The following is a 20,624-nucleotide window of genomic DNA, read 5'->3' as shown; positions in this document are numbered from 1 at the left end:
AATCACCGGAGACAGAACTAGGGTTGAAGTGACATTCCCATATCCTAACCTCCCCCTGTCATCTCTAGTGACACAAATGGATAAATTACCTTGTCCTTACCTCACAATAGGCCTATAAGACCAGGGTGGTTTGGTTTGTCATGGCAATATAATAAGGCAAAAGCTGATTCTGTGACATTTTAGATTTCAGGTGACTGGTGTAGGCCTATGCTCGTCATGGTGCTGTTCATGGTGCTATATCGTTAGCTGGCACGCTTCGCGGCGCTGTCCATGGTGCTGAATTGTTTATGTGTACGACCTTATAAGGAGACACTGGTTCCATGCAGGTTAGAGAGTCAGGACAACATTAAGAAAAAGCCTTTCAATATGTGACACTCTATTATTAACCATGGCCGGCACAGGGCTGGCATTCCCGGGGCCCCAATCCACTCAGGCCCAATTCATCTTCTTCTTGTTTGCTTTTCCCTGATAGACGTCGACAATAAAGTGAATGTGTTGTCACAAACGAAGCCCAGCCCAACAGAATGGTGTAGAATACATATTTAAACTGCTGATTGTCAGAGAGAGAGAGTATGCATAACAGTTATGTTAATTCGTTGTTAATTTCTGTTGAAGCATGCTATTATAAACTAAACCCTTGACATATGAATAGGCGGACCTACTGAGCTTTTGAGGGCAAATATGGGGTGGAAATTGATTCAGCCTATAATTTGTTTCTCTGAAGGAGTCCAAAAATGCCTCCGCTATTATCAACTGGAATGCACAGTGGGAGGCTCCGTATTCTCTTTCAGCTGGGCCAAAGTAGCCTATCCTGTCGGACTATGAGAAATGATAGATAGCCTGACAATGAACAAACACCTGCTAGAGGGAGCTAACACGGAAAACGACCTGATTGGAGAAGAAAACACGAATCGATGATTCCTTGCCTAATGCTAGTGGATGCGTCCAGGTAAATAGGCTACACCAGAAAATGTGCAGTGGCTGGCATCACAGCAACGCATGGATCGCGACTTCGTCCTGATATCAACTGTGCCGTGCTCTGGAATAGCCTAACAATCATTTTTCTGACATACGCTACAGCTTTCACACCACGCCTCCCGGTTGCACGCACCTCGATTAACCATCTTCGCTGGTGCACAGAGTGCTTTTCAAAAGGGAGCGAAAATGAGACTGGTCCTCATCTCCTCATGTCGCGGAGAAAGGAACATCGGATAGACGATGCAATGATGGGTAGTTGGACACTGATGCTGCATCCATGAGCGCCTTCACTTCAGGGTGTTTTTTTTGGCACAGGTATCACAGGATAGTTCTGGAGGGAAAGCAAAAAACTGGAAGTTTTGATTCAATAGTGCATAACCGCCACGATCTTTATGATTTTGGGGGATTTATTTGTGATGGTAAGAAGAACACCGTTATCCTCATTCCCCACACTCCCTTATGTGTAACAATTGAATCTGTTCAAAGCTGTCAAATGGATATTTCAAACGACCTAGACACCAACATGGCCTACATGAGGCGAAACAATCACTAAACTGTCAAGGAAAACATTGTTTTCTGGAGTAACTATACTTAAATATTTTTAGAATTTACATTTTTGTGTGTCATCTACCTGAGAACTCGGGCAACATATGCTGTTATGGGAATGCGGCTTGTTTTGTCCCAGTTGACTTCAGTGGTTCTTTTCAGGCTGTAGAGTGTCTAACGGACATGAACGCGCTACTGGACCGCTTTCACAACTATATTTTACCACATTTACGAGGGGAGGATCACGTCTGCCATTGCAACTGTGGAAGGTAAAACAAACTTTCCAAAATAATGTGATTTAATGTTATGCAAAACAAGAGCATTCATAAACAGTTTGTTTAAAAGTACACTGCAAAAGCAAGTGTTTAGGATCTGAGCACATAACTAAACCCATTTCTGTAACACTTTTTAAACGCATCATTCGCTGTAACCCTTTTAAACACATGAACACGTGTATTCAGCACAGGGCGTTACGGTTTTAAACACTTAACACTGGGGGTATTATTTTCACACTGTAGGGTAAAGTCATATTTGCATTCTTCCCAGCATGCCTTTCAAGTGAATGTGAGAGATACCCACCAATGACTCTATTTGATAGTGACAGAGGCATGGTTGTTGCATTCAATCACTTATATTCCTGAAGCGTTCACCTGGTGACTGTCTATGTGAATGTGTTAAAATGAAAAGTAAACCCTTTATGAAGACAAATTATACATTTAATCTCATAAGACCTTTAGTTATGACCTAGTTATTGACATTGTGGTTTGAAAATCCTGGCTCATGGGACACATCAGACCTGCAAGACACAACATGCTGGTTTGTGAAGTGATTAGTAATTCCTATCGGAATCCAGACAGAGGGAGAATACCCAAGAATTGTACTATTTTATCACCCACAACCTGCACTCAGAATGACTGCTATGGTGAAGGACTAAACAAACACGACTACCTAAAATATCTAAACTGGAACAACCATCTCAGCAATGGGTGCAATAAATCCAAGTGACAGATTGGATTAGTTTAGAAAATGTAAGTTATTTATCTCAAAACAAATGTATTTTTGTAATAGGTGCCGAATACAACTGATCTGAACTTTACCGTGAAATGCTTGCTTAGGAGCCCTTCCCAACAATGCAGAGTTTAAAGATAACAAATAAAATAGTAACACAAGAGGAATAAAATAAAATACACAGGAATGGAGCTATGTACAGGCAGTACCAGTACCAGATCAGTACCAGATTAGTACCAGAGGTATTTGAGGTAGATATGTACATAAAGACAAGGTAAAGTGATAGATAATAATAAGAGTAACCTAAATACAAGAGCAGCAGCAGAAAATTATGGTTGTAAAAGTGTGTGTATGTATGTGTGCTTGTGTTGTGTCGGTCTGCATGTGCGTGTTATGTGTGTGTGCGTATGCAGTGTATGTGAATGTGTGTGGGTTTTGTGTGAGAGTGTCAATGTAATGTGTGTGAGTGTGTATATGGTTTGTATACAGTATATAGTCTAGTGAGTGTGCGTAGGGTCAGTGCAAGATAGATCTATCCTTGTCTGTAATCCCAACATGTTTCAAACTGACCACCACTGCTCCCATGAGCTCCAATGTAACCTGCCTAAATTACTATCGCCCTGTAGCACTCACATCTGTACTTATGAAGTGCTTTGAAAGGCTGGTCATGTCACACATCAATACCATCATCCCAGACACCCTAGACCCACTCCAATTTGTGTACTGACCCAACAGATCCAAAGATGACACAATCTCAATTGCACTGAACCCATCCCTCTGCAGCTGGATCTTGGACTTCCTGACGGCTGCTGCCAGGTGGTGAGGGTACGCAATAACACCTCCACCACGCTGACCCTCAACACAGGGGCCCCTCAGGTGTGTGTGCTTAGTCCCCTTTTGTACTCCCTGTTCACCCACGACTGCATGGCCACGCACGACTCCGCCATCAAGATTTTCTGACGAGACGATGGTGGTAGGCCTGATCACCGATGGCGATGAGTCAGCCTAAAGGGAGGAGGTCAGAGACTTTGCAGTGTGGTGCCAGGACAACAACCTGTCCCTCAACGTTAGTAAGACCAAGGAGCTGATTGTGGACTATAGGAGAAAGAGGGGACTGGGCTGTTCTGGAACAGGTCGAGAACTCCAAGTTCATTACTAAGGACATAACCTAAGGACATTACTAAGGACATACCCCCCCCCCCCCCCCCCCCCCGCACAGTCATGAAGAGGGCACGGCAGCGCCTCTTCCCCCTCAAGAGTCTGAAAAGATTTGGCATGGGCCCTCAGATCCTCAAAAAGTTATACAGCAGCATATTGGCTGGCTGCATCACCACTTGGTATGGCAAATGCACCGCCATTGACCCCAAAGCGCTACAGAGGGTGGTGCGGACAGCCCAGCACATCACTGGTGCCGAGATCCCTGCCATCTGGGACCTTTATATCAGGCGGTGTCAGAGGAAGGCCTGAGAAATTGCCAAAGACTCCAGCCATCCAGGCCATAGACTGTTCACTCTGCTACCATCTGACAAACGGTACCGGAGCATCGGTTCTCAGACCAACAGGCTCCGAGACAGCATCTACCCCCAAGCCATAAGACTGCTAAATAGCCAGACTGCTAAATAGATAACCTCTTAAGGATTATCCCCTTTTTTTCAATTTTTTCAATTTTTGAGATTTTATGAAACTGGTGTATTTCTTTATTTATCACAATTTAGCCAATTTTAGTTTTTAATGCAAGGCCGACAGACAAGTTCCTTACTTTCTCCCCCTTCCACTTGCCTCTTCCATTTGGTTGGTAATGCTGAAATTAGTTGGCTGTAATTTTGAGTAGAGCAGACCAGGCCTGATGATATCATTTCCAAAGATTATACCTTTTATTTTTTTCCCAAAATATATATATATATTTTTTTTTTAATCAATTAGTACATTTTAGATTAACCATAATATTTGTTGTAATATTTGTTATCTTTTCTGGTAGATTAAACTGAAATTGCAACCAACTTTCTATATCTTGTTTGAAAAATAGCGATATTTTGGAGTTCATTTCATTTTCAAATAACCAAAAGTGAGAGGTTGTAGTCTGAATACAGGGGAAAAGGCCATTCTTGAACATTGTGTGGGATATTCTTACTAATCTGCTAGAGAACCAGTTTGGATTGAAGTATACTTTTTGTATGACTGAAGCCTTTAGTGAGAGGTCTTATGCTTTAATATTTAATACTTCTGCCCTCCGAATTCATATTCAATATATAAATAGGCCCGTTTTATGTCTGGCTTGCCTTTCCATAAAAAAAGGAATGTTTTTTTGCTCATATCATTTTTTTAAAAGTCACTAGGTGTAGGCAAGGCCATAAGCAAATAGGTCAACAGGGATATGACTAAAGAGTTAATCAGGGCGATTTTTTTTGTTCATCAAATAGACAGGTATTTTCATTTCCGCGGTAGCAAGATCTTATCTATTTTTGTCAACTTTCTATTAAAATCCATTGTAGTGATAATTTCTTTCTTTCGGGATATGAATACCGAGTATGTCACTTCACCGTCAGACCATTTTATTGGTAAACTTTTTTTGTGATCCAATAGATCATAATTTGGTTGTAATCCAGAGAGATTAGGAAAATGATCTATATCATCTATGTGGAGAGATCCAAATTTAGGATTTAAAAGAAAAAACATAAATAATCAGCGTACAATGACACCTTTTGTTTTTAAGCTCTGGATTTCTAGGCCTTTGATGTTATTGCTGGATCTAATTTTAATAGCTAACATTTCGATGGGCAAAATAAATAGATTTGCCGGTAGTGGACAACCTTGTTAATAAAAGAGCCTACAAAGTTCGACAATGGCTCTAGCATTGAGCCTATTCCTGCAACCACTGGTCTGCCTGGATAGTTGCCTTGTCGTGTTTTAAGTTTGTGTAATTTCGGTAAAATGTATAAGCATGGACGTATGGCACATTTGCAGCAAAAATATTCATATTCAGGTTTTGAGATAAGGTTGTTTAATAGGGCTTGCTCCAGATTAGAGCAAGCCCTATTACATTTCACATTACACTTCACTGACCTGAAGCATGACATTTCCACCTTTTAGATTTTGTAGCATAGAGAAAGTTAAGATATCAGACAGGGGAGGAGATATTAATAATACTCTGAGTAAAAGATAATGTTTTGGGATTTTCACCCTTCAGACATTATTTCCTAAAGGACTTCATGATGAAATGCCTATGTATGTTATGTTGTGAATTAGAACATGACATATGTGTCTTTTGTAGATTATTCTGACGTTTTTCGTACGATGTACCCAGTGACTAATGAAAACTTACTATGTCCCCATTGAGATTTTACAGACGTGTTCAATACGTCTTATTTATACACTTTTGTAATATTTATGAAATGCATATTGTTGTATTTGGTAGCACTTATTTGTTTTTCCTTTGCCTCCAACCCCCTTCGATGTGTAAAACGGATGTGGGTGGGGCCAGGTCTACATAAGGGTGCAAATTAAAAAAAATCAACAAAGCTCTGACGAAGGCCGTGTGGCCGATACGTAAGCTTATTAAAGATCAGTGATACTATCAAGAGCAGTGTGCGGTTTCCCTTTTCCTTCATCTTGTTCAATCCTTGCCATGCACCTGCAAATAAGATTGCTCAGATGTGTGAGTGCCTTTTGAATTTTGTACCATCAGGTTTGAAAGGCCATAATGTATTATTCCAGCCCAGGTGCAATTTAGATTTTGGCCACTAGATGGCATTAGTGCATGTGCAAAGTTTTAGACTGATCCAACGAACCATTTAATTTCTGTTCAAACTTTTGTAACAAGACTGCCAAAATGTGTCTAATTAGTTTATTAAAACACGTCACTTGTCAAGTTTTCCATCAACTCCTAAGGTTTCCGTTTACTCACTCAGATAGAAAAAGATGTGGGAGTTGCCTCATTATTATATTTTCCAGCATGCTTTGTTGCATGTTGATTTTAAGAATAGTTTGTTTTAGTATCTCTGCTTTCTCATGCACATTGATTGATCAATTGATATTATACTATATTGATTGACTTGTTTGTTTGTGCTCTCCACATCCTCCTTTTTTTGTTGGCACATACAGTACCTTTCTCCCTTGCAACTCTCTGGCCACTGGGGACAGACGCAGTTTTACTGTCTAGTTTTTGTTTGACTTGTCAACTAACGAGAATTCAACATTCACGTCATTGGATTTAGGTTAAAAGTTGGGTGAAAAAAAGACTAAATTCCCTTACGTTGATTACTTTTTGAAAATCCAATCAGTTTTCCATGTTGATTCAACGTCATCACATTGTAGTTGTGGTTGAAATAATGTGGAAACCACATTGATCCAACAAGTTTTTGTCCAGTGGTTGCCCACGTCAACACTCTTCTTGCTGCTATGTTTTCTCTACTGGAGGTGATTCCTGCAGCCAAGTGGTAGAGGGGGCTGGTCCACATACACCCCCCATGCCCCACCTCCCATGGGGCAGTGAGGCCAGCTGTTAGTGATGCGTTTCCTGTGCTGCCCTCCAGCTGCAGCTGTTCACCGCTCAATGATGGGGCTGACAGCAGCACGCCCACCCAACCCCATCCATCCAACCATCCCACTCACCCACACACAGCACTACAGCAAAGTACATAGAACCACACATAGCCTAACCATATACAGTCTTTGTATGGTAGATTTAATTACTCCCTTATGTCATTGTATCTTCCTCAATGCACTTTTTACTCCCCCCCATCCTCCTGTCCCTCCTCTCTTCTCTCGCTCTACTCTCTCCCCTTTTCCTCCCTCCCCGCTCCACGTGTCCTGCTCCCTTCTCTCTTCTCCTTGTCTCCTCACCTCCCCGCCTCCCCTCTCCCTCTGTCACCTCCCTCTGGGCTTCAGGCACCATGTACACTATGTGATCCCGTATGATGGGGACCAGTCTCTGGTGGACTCTGCAGAGAACTACTTTGTGAGTGACAGTGTGACCAAGCAGGAGCTGGACCTGATGTTGGGGCTGCTGCTGGGCTTCCTCCTCATCTGGCTGCTGCTGTGCCTGGATGGGGCGCTGCACGCTGCCCTCAGACGTTGGAGGGCCAAACAGCACCATGGTGAGTCAGCAGGGGGACACAACACCACAGGCCGGCTCCGAGAGGCAGAGAGACAATGTATGGGAAGCTGGTCTCAAAAGCCTAGCACAGCTTTGAGTTTCAAAAATAGCAGCAGTAGAAAGTTAGTAAGGAATACAGATTTTTTGTTCATGGGGTGGGGGTAAAAATAGGATGTTCTTTGGATAAGTAAGGGAATGTATAGGAGAACAAATGTGTAAAGGTGCAGAGGTGTGATGTCTCAACTTTGAATTAGCCTTGTTTGATGAAAACTGCAGTATCGTGGGCAGCCTCTGTTCCGGAGACTACAGTACAGTGTGTAAACCTGTCTACGGTTCAATGACTTTTTATAAGTGTGACTCAGCCATCGACCCACTTTATCACAATATTCCCCAGCTTGCTGCTGTTTCTCTTTTGATTTCCTAAAATTCATTTTGGATCAGTGTTTTTCAGGCTTATATATGACAGTGGGAGCCCCCCCCCCCCCCCCCCTCAGATTTCTACATTAAACTGTTGGCACTGATAAAGTCATCATACATTCTTCCCCTTTAGTCTAGTCACAGTTTTTTATGTGTGTAGAGTTTTCTCTTCATATTTCTCTATCCAGTTGTGGGATTAGTATAATTCCCAGCCAGAGCTGCTTGCCGTGTATGAAGTGATGGAGTTGGTTGGTGTAGAAATTAGTCATGTATAGCTTCATGTCGTTTCAAATTGATCTTTCCCCTAATGCACACACACACACACACAGCGTTTGAGTGTCTGTGGTTTTAAAACTGTTCAGATTAGATTTACTGCAATGTTTCAGTGTCTTGTGATTTCTCTTTCTCATCTCTCTGTATAGATTTGTAATCCCTCTCCCTCGCTTAAAATTCAGAAATTTATCTCTCCCTTCCATCTCACCAATTAAATTAATGTTATTTAATTCTGTCTATCCTGTGAAAAGTCTGTGGGCTTTAGTAGTTTGGTGGAGTGGTCTCGTCTTCTCTCAATCCCCCCTCTCACCAGTAACCGAGAGGTGGCTATCTTGAATCCCAGAGCCAGCAAGTGAAAAAGATGCATGCACACTCACACACAAACTAACTGGAGGACACATCTTTAATCTTTCAGTCAATGTCGTACATCTTCCCCAACCCACATCTTTTTTTCCTTTACTGTGTCCAGATGCGTTCTCCTGGTCATGGGTTCCCCGCTTCTGTAACCTGGGAAGAAGGGTGCACATTAAAAAGCTAGAGGACTCAAGTGGGAACATGGTGCACATTAAGCAGAAACTGTACCACAACGGACACCCCAGCCCACGCCACCTCTGAGAGCATTGGACTGGCTGAGACCATAGACTGAGACCTGCTGACAACTGACCAACCAGACACAAGGGCAGCTAAACAAAGACTATTCAAGATATACCCTTCAAACCATACTGTTTCTTATTGCCACTGGCTCAATGGCCTTCACACACAGTGCAAAACTCCTCACCGTCCATATTTTTCTTGACTAGAAATGATTTCATGTAAAAGGATGTAGGATCCAGTTAGTAGTGGGGTTAGCAATTTGATAAAAGCGTGTCAGTTTTTCAAAATAGTATATATATATATATATATATATATATTTGGTTTTAGAATGTGAATTTAGCTAGAAGTGGGGATAGGGTGTATATTTTGCTTGGGGTTTGTCCGTTTGTAGAACAGTTTGTTTATTTTGCCTGAATATCCCCATTTTGAAATAAAAATATTTATTTTCTTGAGGGTGGTCAAATTTTGAGAGGGATTTGTGTATTGGTAGTACTTTGTCTATTTTAAAAACTTGGCATGTGAAAGCTGTACTGAAAGGGGCCGAGGGAATGTATTTTTCGTGGGTGGGTGTCATTTCTTTCTTGGTTATTGATGTCAATAATTACACATTATTTGGGGTGTGGAAGAGAACATAAATGCTGCCTGCTCATCTAATTGTGTGGTGTGTACAGTATATGCAGTGTGCCAACATTAAAGAGCCATTAGGAATGGCACTGCTGTGTATGTGTGTGTTGTTAAGGGGTTAAAGGTTTTATTTGATATTTGGTCCAGAGGGTCATCACCATGGAAACCTGGAGATGAAATTCCAAGAAGGAAGGTAACACTCAGGAACTCTTTATAGTTGACGAAATACTTCACACTGAACAGCCAGCTGTAGAGTGCCTACATAATAGTTGCTTTGAAAGGGACTGCCTGTGGTGTATTAACTCATATCACAGGTGCAACATGCTCTTGTCATGGCATTGAAGAGTGATACTGTATGAGGACTGTAACCCATTGGGATCCTGAGTGTTCATCCCTTATGAATTAGTCTCTAGGGAGCGGGATGTAGCACCCTTTCACTTCCCTGCACCTCCCCAGCCCACCCCCATCCCTCTGTGCAGACATCGGTGTTGTAAAAATTAAATGGTTATTTCATTAAAACGGACCACTGGAGGTTAACAGTGACGGAGTCCTGGTGTATCATTACACAGGTTCAAGATATAGTTCATCACCATCTGTTGGTCACATGATTTTTACAATTATTAACATAGGTGCAGCCATTGTAAGAAACCTGGATTATTTTCATCCACACCATCTGAATAATAGAGTATCATCTCTTACAGTCCACATCAACATCAACATTAATATTATTAGACAGTGTTTCCATATAAAGTATACTTTTAATACAAATCATGTATTTTCACAGCTCTCCAACCTCTCCAGGATTGTTTCATGATCTGTTAGTGCCTCCATCCCTCCTCCCCGTCCCCCATCTCTTTCAGTCAGACAGACGTATACAGACAGTCAGGAGGAACAAGAGGCGTCCTCCTGTAAACCCATTAATCCCAAAAAGCAACCCTCTTTCTTCCTTCCCCTAATGTTAAACTTGAGTCCCATCCTTGGGAGGAGTTTCTGTCCCACCCTCACTGCTAGGGGCTGCATCAGTTTGGGCTACACCCTCTACCCCTCCCCCCCAAGGTGTTACCACTGCTTCGACACCCTCCCCTTTGGCCGGGAAAGTCCCCTCCTCCGCAGGCAGGGTGGTACTGTCTGAGGAAGGTGGGGCTGATTCTGCAGGTAGAGGCACCTCCAATTCCAGCTCCTCCCACTTGACAGGGGTCTCTGGTCTGCTGTCCATGTCCAGGACCGGGTTGAGTACTCATGAGGCTGTGGTGGCTCCCATAGAAGTAGAGCCTATATTGCTTCTGTCTACTGGTCCAGTGCTGGGAGAGGCTGTGCTCTTGGCCCCAGCCTCCCCGTGCAGCCAGTCCATCTTCTGGAGGTGCCGCCGCACGGCGTCGTCCACCCGAGCATCAATCATGGGCTCCGTTAGGACGCCGTCCTCTGAGGAGTATGCTGCCGCCTACAGGAGGACATAGAATACATTCATTATTACATTAAATCTAAATAAAATATTTGATCATTACAGTTCTTGTCCACAGAATGAGTCTCACAGGAGAGATGAACATGACACAGCAGAAGGGGAGGAACAGTGACATACATAGTGATCCACTTCCCAGCTCTGCTTCTATAAATAGTTGGGAGAATAAATGGGTCTGGACTTCCTTGGTAACCAAATCACCTTGGGTCAGAATTGCCTGCTGTGGCCATCCCTAACCTTTCATCTATCTATGACCCTCTACACAGGCTCTCCTAACAACAAATCATTTATGTCAAATTGGCATAATTGGACAATTCTGGTTGTTATCGTTTCAAAAAGCTCAGCAGAAAGCATTGACCTATGAACAACAGGGGAATCGCATCACATACCTGCCAGGCCACGCCCAGTTTAGAGATCTCTCTGCCCGACATGCCCTCTGCCCGCTCAGCGATGTCTGAGCACTTCTGACCATAGTCAAATTGAGCCAGCTTCATTCTCCTGCAGGGACAAACAGAGACAGAGGAACATGGAACATAGAGAGGGATTACAGACAGATACGGATCTGAATGACAACCTGTCTGGCAAAATGGAAACAGGTCTGCGTTATGAGGTTTGTCTGACTCTTATCTGGGTAGCCACTCCTTAAGTGGCCAAGCTCCCTCCACCAGCTGGCTCGGTTGTCTGAGTGTTGTTGAGCCTGGTCCAGCTTCCTGTGCCCGGTGTGTAAATCTCCCCCTGCCCCTCTGCTTCTCAGGCCCTCAAAGCCCCACTGTAATTAGTGACTCAGCATGGCTACGGCTGACTGGGATCCTGCTGCTGCTTACTGCTGGGACACCTGCTCCTGACACTCCACAGCCAGAGCTTATTTTGAAGAAAAATAGAGAGGGGCCTCCTTCCACCCAGGCACTCAAAAGTTAATGCCCGTCCACATGTGTGCGTGGGTAGGTGTGTGTGTGTGTCAAGGAATGTGGATGACTCCAAGTATGTCTGGGAGTAGTTAATTACTTGGCATTAGAACTTGTTCCATTATACATCCCAGTGTGTGTGTGCTTGTGAGAGTGCCCTATTTAAACCTGTGCTGCTGTGCTGTGTGGGCGTAACGCTGTATGACTCACCGTCTCCCCTCTGTGGCAGGCTCAAGCACGTACCTGTCAAAGTACATGTACACCAGCCTCTCATCAGGACCCGGCAGGTCGTTGATGGCCCAGTCAAACTGCTCCAGCTGGTTACAAGCCAGCACCATACTAGCCAGCATCATGAACCTGGAGGAAGACAACACACCAGTGGGCTACTAGGGTTAGAATGCTGTGGTATTTGAGGAAGTTTGTACATCAGATTTCAGGGTATTGGGCATAGATATGGTGAATTTAGAGTGAATGAGGACTGACGTTGCTCTGCTCTCCAGTGCGGTACAGGAATGTGTTCAAAGTTGCTCTGTGCTCTTCACTGATCTTCTCCTGCAAACAAAAAGACACAAACCTTGAATTTTATTTTCCAATATTTCAACAAGATCTTTGTTTTTGCTATCATTTCAATACAGGAAGATACAAATACCTGGGTTCAAATAGTATTTGAAATAGCTCAATTACTTTCATACATTCGAAGTAAGTACTCAGATATCTTATATTTGAAAAGGCAAGTAGTTGAATATTTTACTTTATTTGGAAATGCACTTGGAAAGTATTTGAAAATAAAAAATAAATATATATTTGAAAATGCATTTAATCCAGATATTTGAAAATAGTATTTAAGAGAGGTATTTGAAAATACTCTCAAATACAATTTGGTAGAGTACTAATTTTATTTTTTACAAATAACCATTTAAATACTCAAATAAAAGTTATTGTTTTGGCCTGTGTATTGTAAAATACTCAAACACACAGAAAAGGGTATTTTAAATACCAGATACTCAAATACATATGTATTTGATCCCAGGTTGTACACAACACACTTACGGTAGATCTCTTGCAAAGGAATGCAATCGGCTTCATCAACAAACAGCAACAGGCTGTGTCAGACAGGACACAGGATGGCATTAGCAGAGCTGCACTGGTCTTAATTCGTTCTCTGTATATCATTTCAAGTGCATGTCTGTTTATGGCAAGTTAAAATGTATATTATGTAGATACTTACGTTACATGGTTATATCATGGTTACATTTACATTAAGTTCTATCAATAGTATGATAGCACTGAAAGTGAGGGTAGCATACCCACGGCGACTGGTGTTGGCCCAGTCAAAGACTTTGTGCATGGCGGTGACGCCCTCACGGCCCAGGGGCGCCACATCTCCACCCGTCATGATGGCATAGTCCATCCCAGAGTGCACGGCTAGCTTCTACTCAAACCACAGAGAGACAGTTACCAACATATCACCTCTTGTCAAAGTCAAGGTGATTCTGTAAGGGGCCTACCTTAGCGTCTTTCCAGTACCTGGGGGGCCGTACATGAGGATGTTCCTGTAGAGCCCCCTGTTCTGCCGTGTGTTCCTAGTTGCTATGGCGATGTCACATACACACTCTTCTAAGTTAGGCTGTGGGGAGTGGAGGGAATCATTCATATCAGGGAGATCAACATTTTGTCTCAAAGCAGGGCTGCAAAAACATATATTCACTCTACACAAGATGTGTACACAGCATTCTCTATTAATGTCTCTTTAATACATGTGCTGGGTATAATATCTCCCAGGTATAGTTGTGTTGAGACTGTATAAGGTATGACTGACTCTCTGGTGCTCAGGTGTGTGCTGAGTGTTGGTACTCACACTGAGCACTACTCCCTCCAGGGCATCCTGAGGTTTGCTTGTCAGGCACTTTGAAATCTATAAGAGAGGAAAAATAAGAAAATGTACCTCGCCATCACTTCATAGTACTTCTACATACGTGTTTAGCTAACTTAATTTACTTGCAATAAAAAAAATGTAAAAATAAAACACAAAAAGCATCAGACACAGGACTTCTACAATGCACAGCAGGGCCGCTCTCTCTTGGTGGGGTGCTTGATTGCCTCCGCCACAGTGATGCGAGACGTCTCTGACCAATGAGAGCTTACCGAGCTGGGCCTCAATGTAGCGCCCTGCCACAGCTGTGGCGTTCCGGGCAGAATATACACCCACAGCCAGCAGGGTCAGTCCTGTCACCTAGTGGTGTGAGGGAACAAATACACTACATTTAGAGACACTCCAACAACAGCTTAGATCAGATATAAATAAACCTTTAAGATATCAGGTACTTATTTAGGAGTCATTGGCAGTTTGCATATTAATGAACATAAATGAGGAAATAGAGTGGAAGGCAGGTCTCACCGTAGCTGTGACTTTATCCCAGTCTGACACAAAGGCCTGGAATCCTTCCCCAAACACAGCACCTGCAGTCCTGAAATATACAAAGACAGTCAGGTATCCAATATAGTATCTTTCTGTATGGTCTGTAATGTAATACACTAAGTCTGTCTCACCGTATAGTCTGTGCTCTGCTGCCTTGAAGTGGATCTGCTCGCGGATGAGGTCTGCGTTTTCCCGTTCAACACATGCACGTGCTTTAGACTCTGCCTCTACACGTAGCAGCTCATTCTTGTGCCTCAGCTGCATCTCGTGCTCGATTGTTGCTATGTGGAGCGGGTAAATCCGTGGATATAATATCATTATACCATAGCATTGTTGAATACTTGTTTCTTATTGGCTTGAAGGACATTCTAGAGTATGGGTGTCAAACTCTGGCCCGTGGGCCAAATTTGGCCCGCGGGGTAATTATATTTGGCCCGCGAGACAATACCAAATTACTACTAGAGCTGGCCCGCCGGTATTATACAGCGCATTCACCACTAATACTACGAATCCCATAATGCTCTGCTGTTTTCGCGCGCCAATCAGGACAGGACCCAGAAACGCTCTCTCCTCTGTGACAGTAGTCATAGCAACATAGACGCTACAACTGTCAGAGAGCTAACCCTTCCCAAAAATGGCGAAAAGAAAGGCAGAAAACAGGAGCTTTCTGGACAAGTGGGAGGCAGAATATCTGTTTACATATGTAAAAGACAAACCTGTTTGTCTTGTTTGTGGAGTCAACGTGGCTGTAAGTAAGGAGTACAACATTAGACGACACTATGAAACGAAACACCATGACAAATACAAGGACCTGGACATGACTCAAAGGAGCCAGAAAGTAGAGGAGATGAAAAGAAGTTTGGTTTCACAACAGAATATGTTTAAAAAAGCCACATCACAAAGCGAGGCTCTGTAAAGGCTAGTTATATAGTGGCAGCAGAGATCGCAAAATCAGCCCGGCCCTTTAATGAGGGAGAGATCATGAAAAAGTGCATGATGAAGGTTTGTGACCTCGTATGCCCAGAGAAAAAACAAGCATTTTCAAACGTGAGCCTGAGCAGGAACACAGTAGCTGATCGCACATGTGATCTTGCCACCAATCTGTATGACCAGCTGATGGAAAAGGGAAAAGATTTTGTTGTGTTCTCCCTCGCTGTGGATGAGAGCTGCGACGCATCTGATACTGCTCAGCTGTCAGTCTTCATCCGTGGAGTGGACTCAAATCTGTGTGTTACGGAGGAGCTATTAGGATTCAAATCAATGCATGGCACAACCACAGGAAAGGAAATCTTTGAGGAGGTTTCCAAATGTGTAACTGAAATAAAGCTGCCGTGGGATAAACTCGTTGGATTAACGACAGATGGTGCGCCAGCGATGTGCGGTAAAAAGAGTGGACTGGTGGGCATGGTTCGGGAGAAGATGCGGGAAGAGAACTGTGCAGGTGAGCTAACTGTTTACCACTGCATCATACATCAGGAAGCACTGTGTGCCAAAGCCTTAAAGATGGAACATGTTATGACCACAGTAACACAGGTAGTTAACTTTATAAGAGCCAAAGGTCTAAATCACCGCCAGTTTAAATCTTTTCTGGAGGAGTGTGGTTCGGAATACGCAGACGTGCCGTATCACACAGAGGTGAGATGGCTAAGCAGATGAAAAGTACTGAACAGATGTTTCGAGCTGCGTGAGGAAATATGTCAATTCCTGGAAACCAAAGGGAAGGATACAGCAGAGCTCCGGGAGCAAAAGTTCCTGTGTGAGCTGGCCTTTCTCTGTGACATCTCGAGCCATCTCGATGCGCTGAACCTGCAGCTTCAGGGGCGGATCATCACAGACATGTACGCTGCAGTGAGGGCCTTCAAAACTAAACTGTGCCTGTGGGAGAATCAGATGCTGCAAGGAAACCCTTGCCATTTTCCCTGCTGCCAATCCATAAAAGCGCAGATCTCTACCGCCGTGTTCCCATGCGCACAGTTTGCTGAAAAACTCAGTGTTCTCGCCGCTGAGTTTAGCCGGCGATTTGCCAACTTCGATGCCCAGAAATGCAAGTTTGAACTGCTTAGTAATCCCTTCGCAGTTGATGTGGAAAATGCACCAACCAACATCCAAATGGAGCTGATTGAACTCCAGTGCAACGACACGCTGAAGTCAAAGTATGATGCTGTGGGCGCCGCACAGTTTCCACGGTTCATCCCTGACACAATGCCTCAGCTCCGCACCCAAGCTGCTCAGATGCTCTCCATGTTCGGCAGCACTTATCTATGCGAGCAACTTTTCTCCTCGATGAAGATGACCAAAACAACTCACAGGAGACGTCTGACTAATGAACATCTTCGCTCGATACTGAGGATTTCTTCAGCTCAGAGCTTGAGCCCAGACATTGATGAACTAGCATCCAAGAAGAGATGCCAGGTATCTGGCTTGGGCACATCAGATTAGACAAGTGTGCAATAATTAACATTTTCTTTATGCACTTTTTCTTGCTACAAGGCATGGGCTTGAATGGTTGATTGATTTATTATCATTTTATTTGTAAAATTATTAGCCAGTGGAAACATTTTATTTTGGTATTTAAATCAGAAGGCTGCAAATAGAAAAGAGGCATACAATTTTTATTTAAATTTTATTTATTTAATAAATGAATGCCATTGATGTGTTTTTTCATTTGAAATTCGATTTTGCATGTCTCCACTATTAAATTCTATATTGTATGGTAATAAGCGATGCTTGTTCCATATTCAATGTTAAAGCAAAACTTGTTTGGGTCCATATTAAAAGGTTAATTTGTTCAATGTTGGCCCGTGACTTTGTTCAGGTTTTACATTTTGGCCCACTGGGTATTTGAGTTTGACACCCCTGTTCTAGAGCATGCATTATTTCTCTATAGAACACATACCCCCTTATTGATCATCCCTTACACATTTTGTGATTGCCAGACCCCATATGGCTATAATGACCAGTGAAAATCGAAGCAGAACCATATTCCTGGAGGCTATGTGACTGTATTATACGGGGTCAGTACCTTTCCTCATAGCCTCCTGTTTAAGCACAGAGTCCTCCTGTTTGCGAAGGTTGTCCTCATTCAGGGCTTGCTGAGGACACAGAAGAGAGGCGACACTCAGTCAGGTGGACACAGCATTTTCACTCTACTTCTTTCTAGCCTAAACAGGACTGAGTAGATATTGCAGCTAATGGCAGTTGGTCTTACCTGTTGCTTGAGTTGATCATACCTCTGTCTGGCAAGTCTGTCTTGGAACTGTGCTCTCTGTAAAGGGATATGAGGAGACGGTAACCATAGTAACATGTTAGTCGCCCTCTGGTGGACAGATATGTAACCCCTATATGTAAGCTCCTCTCCAGCTCTCATTGTAGCCTGTTTCAGAATTAAAGCTAATTGTGCAAACAATTTCAAGCTCTAAACTTACCAACACAATTGTACTCTCTACAAACTCAAAGACATCTAACAACTACAAAGCAAATGCTTGCTTCTACAGTTTACCCATACCTCTGCATTATGATGCATGCTATGAGCCCATCATTGACTCCATACTCTGCAGTACAATGAATACTACTGCGCAATCACCCCTTCTGCAGTATCACTAAACCCTCTCAGTACCAGCTCCCTCACCGATTGATGCTGCTTGGTCTCCTCGCCGACAGTTTTTCTTCTCTCCTCCCCTTGAATACGCAGCTGATCCCCCTTCAGCTGCTCCACTGCTGCCTCATACCCCTTCCACCATCACACACAGAGGGAACACAAATAGCATGATCAGATATTGGATTAATAGTACAATGTATTTGGTGTCCTACACATTACTCTGCATGTGCCTTGTTTAGTGCAACAGTATCTTGATTTCGGTCTTCAAGAGACATACATTTAATTTAATGACAGTAGACTATATTCAAACTGATTAGAAGTTCCAGAAAAATCAACTTAATGTTCTGGAAAATAATGTAATACAAGGTTTTAAACCTGGCTGAATTAAGGTATACTAAATGTAATGTAACTAGAACTATCTGGCAAACTGAACTGTATGAAGGAATACCCTTTGCACCTTTCACCTTGAATGCACTCTCGATCAACTTCCAACATGGATGAAAACGTGCAGCACAACGTTCAATGTGATACATGTCATTCTCGTTTACTATAGTGTTGTCCTACTGATAGCAGTCATGAAGACTAATTAACTAGATAGATAACAGTGGAAACTAGCTAGGAGATTACGCTATGTAAAAACACCGGCCGGTGTTGCATCAGCATCACTGCTGCGGGTGCATCGCTCGTTCTTTAATGATTACCAATATGTCTCTAATTAGCTACTAGTTACACAGTCCTATATAATCTAGTTATCATGCAATACACTTACTAGACTTGTCGAGCTTCTTTACCGCCTGGGTCGCTCGCGCTGGCCCTGTTGGGTCGAAATTGCTCAATTTGTCCTTGGGTTTATCGCCACCACCACCGGAGCTGCCAACCCGTGGAGGGGGTGGCGCTGGAACTGGGAATTCTGAGGGCGCCTCAGGCTGCCCCTTAGTCAGGCAGAGCAGCCAGAAAACATAAAATAAACTGCTGGCCCAGGCAGGTGGAAGTGATCAGGCTTGGCAGTCTATCACTACACTTCCTCCACACGCGTGTCATGCTGCAGTCTTTGAATAAGCGCAATAAATATAAATAATAATTTAAAAAATTATCCCGTGCTGATTGGTTTGGAAAAACACTATTCCTCTGATAGTTTGTCCTTTGTTGAGATCAAACATATAGCCCATCCGTAAGAGGCTATGGTAGCCGCAGTGGTCTAAAACGTAAGTCTTATAATAACCCTGAATAACCACACTGGAAGGCCATTTGAGACAATGAATGTGATAGTTGCATCATTTGCGGAGTTTTTTTGTACTTCTGTCAACAGAACGCATTTTAAATTAATTGCATTTTACATAAGCTTACATTGAGAGCTGTTTAGATTTAAGTAATACATTGCAGTAGCATTTCAGGGAAACCTGAATATTTTCAAAACGTTCTCGAACAAATTCATTGACAGGAACTAAATACTTATTAACAGTCTATGTAACAGTACTATAATTACTTGGGACAGTAATTTAAAATGATCTTGCTTAGGTGAAGTCCTTTAGTAGTCTGTCTTGAAAACCCTAAATTGAGTCATCTCTCGAGGAGAAAGTGCATAATTTTTTTGGTAATATTAGCAACAACATCAGAACACTGAATAAGTAGCAAAATGTTTTATTTAGTAGACAATGATTTTCCAATCACACATATGTACATAGACACAAGGCATTACAAATGAAAGCCAAGTATTCCCCTGTCAGTCATACCTCTCCTATGAATGCTATCATATTGAGTGAGGTGCGGAGTGATTACGTCAACATCTCTCCAGCAGCCATGATTCAGAAAGGGAGTAATATCGTGGCAGGGCAGCACTGTGTTGGTCGTATTGCTAGTAAGGAAACTGGGTTATTAGATGTGTGGGCCCTTGCTGAGATAAGCAAATAGGTGGTATAGAGTCAATTGCAATTGCCTGTGGAGGAGGTGGCTAAATCACTGTAGTGTGACGATGAGTGAGACGACACCAGGAGGCTCTTTGACATTGCCTAACGCTGCAACGAATCCCTCCTGTTGCCTCACCCTAACCAGCTTTGCAAGAGACAGGAATGACTTAGGCTCTGTGATGGCAAGGTCGCTCAGAACACTACTCTGTAAGGGGAGAGAAGAGGAGGGATGGACACAAATCTCAGGAGATTATCACAAGCTGGAACGGAGAGATAGTGTGGTAAATAGGTTAAGACATATTGTAGGCCAGGGTTCTCCAACTGGTGGCCCGTGGGAGATTTTATTTGGTCCCCCAACTTTTCAGCTCCAAGTGATTTACATTTTTGAAATCTGTTCCAAAGTATTCCCATGCATGCACAACTATACATGAGATGCACTAACTGGACAAAAGTATGTGGACACCCATTTAAATTAGTGGATTCTGCTATTTCAGACACACCCATTGCTGATAGGTGTATTACATCGAGCACACAGCCATTCAATCTCCATAGACAAACATTGACAGTAGAATGGCCCGCACTAAAGAGCTCAGTAACTTTCAACGTCGCACCGTCTTAGGATGTCACCTTTCCAACAAATGTCTGCCCTGTTAGAGCTGCACTGGTCAAATGTAAGTGCTGTTACTGTGAAGTGGAAACGTCTAGGAGCAAGTAGTAGGCCACACAAGCTCACAGACTGCGAGCCAGGCCTAATCGCCCAAAATCTGTGCCTGACCTCACTAATGCTCGTGGCTGAATGGA

At 43.1% G+C, this 20,624-nt stretch overlaps 1 protein-coding gene and 1 pseudogene across 2 annotated transcripts; one reads left to right on the top strand and one right to left on the bottom strand.

Moving 5' to 3' along the window:
- Nucleotides 1-878: 878 nt before the first annotated feature.
- On the top strand, nt 879-10,069 carry LOC110528063 (transmembrane protein 240-like). Its single transcript, XM_021609854.3, has 4 exons — nt 879-1,397; nt 1,687-1,793; nt 7,420-7,628; nt 8,787-10,069. Exons 1-4 carry the CDS (start codon nt 1,371-1,373, stop codon nt 8,930-8,932), a joined length of 489 nt encoding a protein of 162 aa, XP_021465529.3. The 5' UTR covers nt 879-1,370; the 3' UTR covers nt 8,933-10,069.
- A 207-nt stretch (nt 10,070-10,276) lies between these two features.
- Nucleotides 10,277-19,670, bottom strand: LOC110528978 (ATPase family AAA domain-containing protein 3-like; annotated as a pseudogene). Its single transcript, XR_016497498.1, has 14 exons — nt 19,650-19,670; nt 17,947-18,048; nt 17,527-17,583; nt 17,341-17,410; nt 14,298-14,599; nt 13,981-14,132; nt 13,758-13,816; nt 13,404-13,526; nt 13,207-13,334; nt 12,950-13,002; nt 12,383-12,451; nt 12,110-12,282; nt 11,384-11,492; nt 10,277-10,976 (listed from the first exon to the last, which is right to left on the bottom strand). The product of XR_016497498.1 is annotated as an ATPase family AAA domain-containing protein 3-like (transcript).
- Nucleotides 19,671-20,624: the final 954 nt, after the last annotated feature.

This window comes from Oncorhynchus mykiss, chromosome 7, assembly GCF_057628025.1.
Source record: "Oncorhynchus mykiss isolate SJ-2025 chromosome 7, ASM5762802v1, whole genome shotgun sequence".
Lineage (NCBI taxonomy): Eukaryota > Metazoa > Chordata > Actinopteri > Salmoniformes > Salmonidae > Oncorhynchus > Oncorhynchus mykiss.
This window is presented reverse-complemented; position numbering and strand designations above follow the sequence as displayed.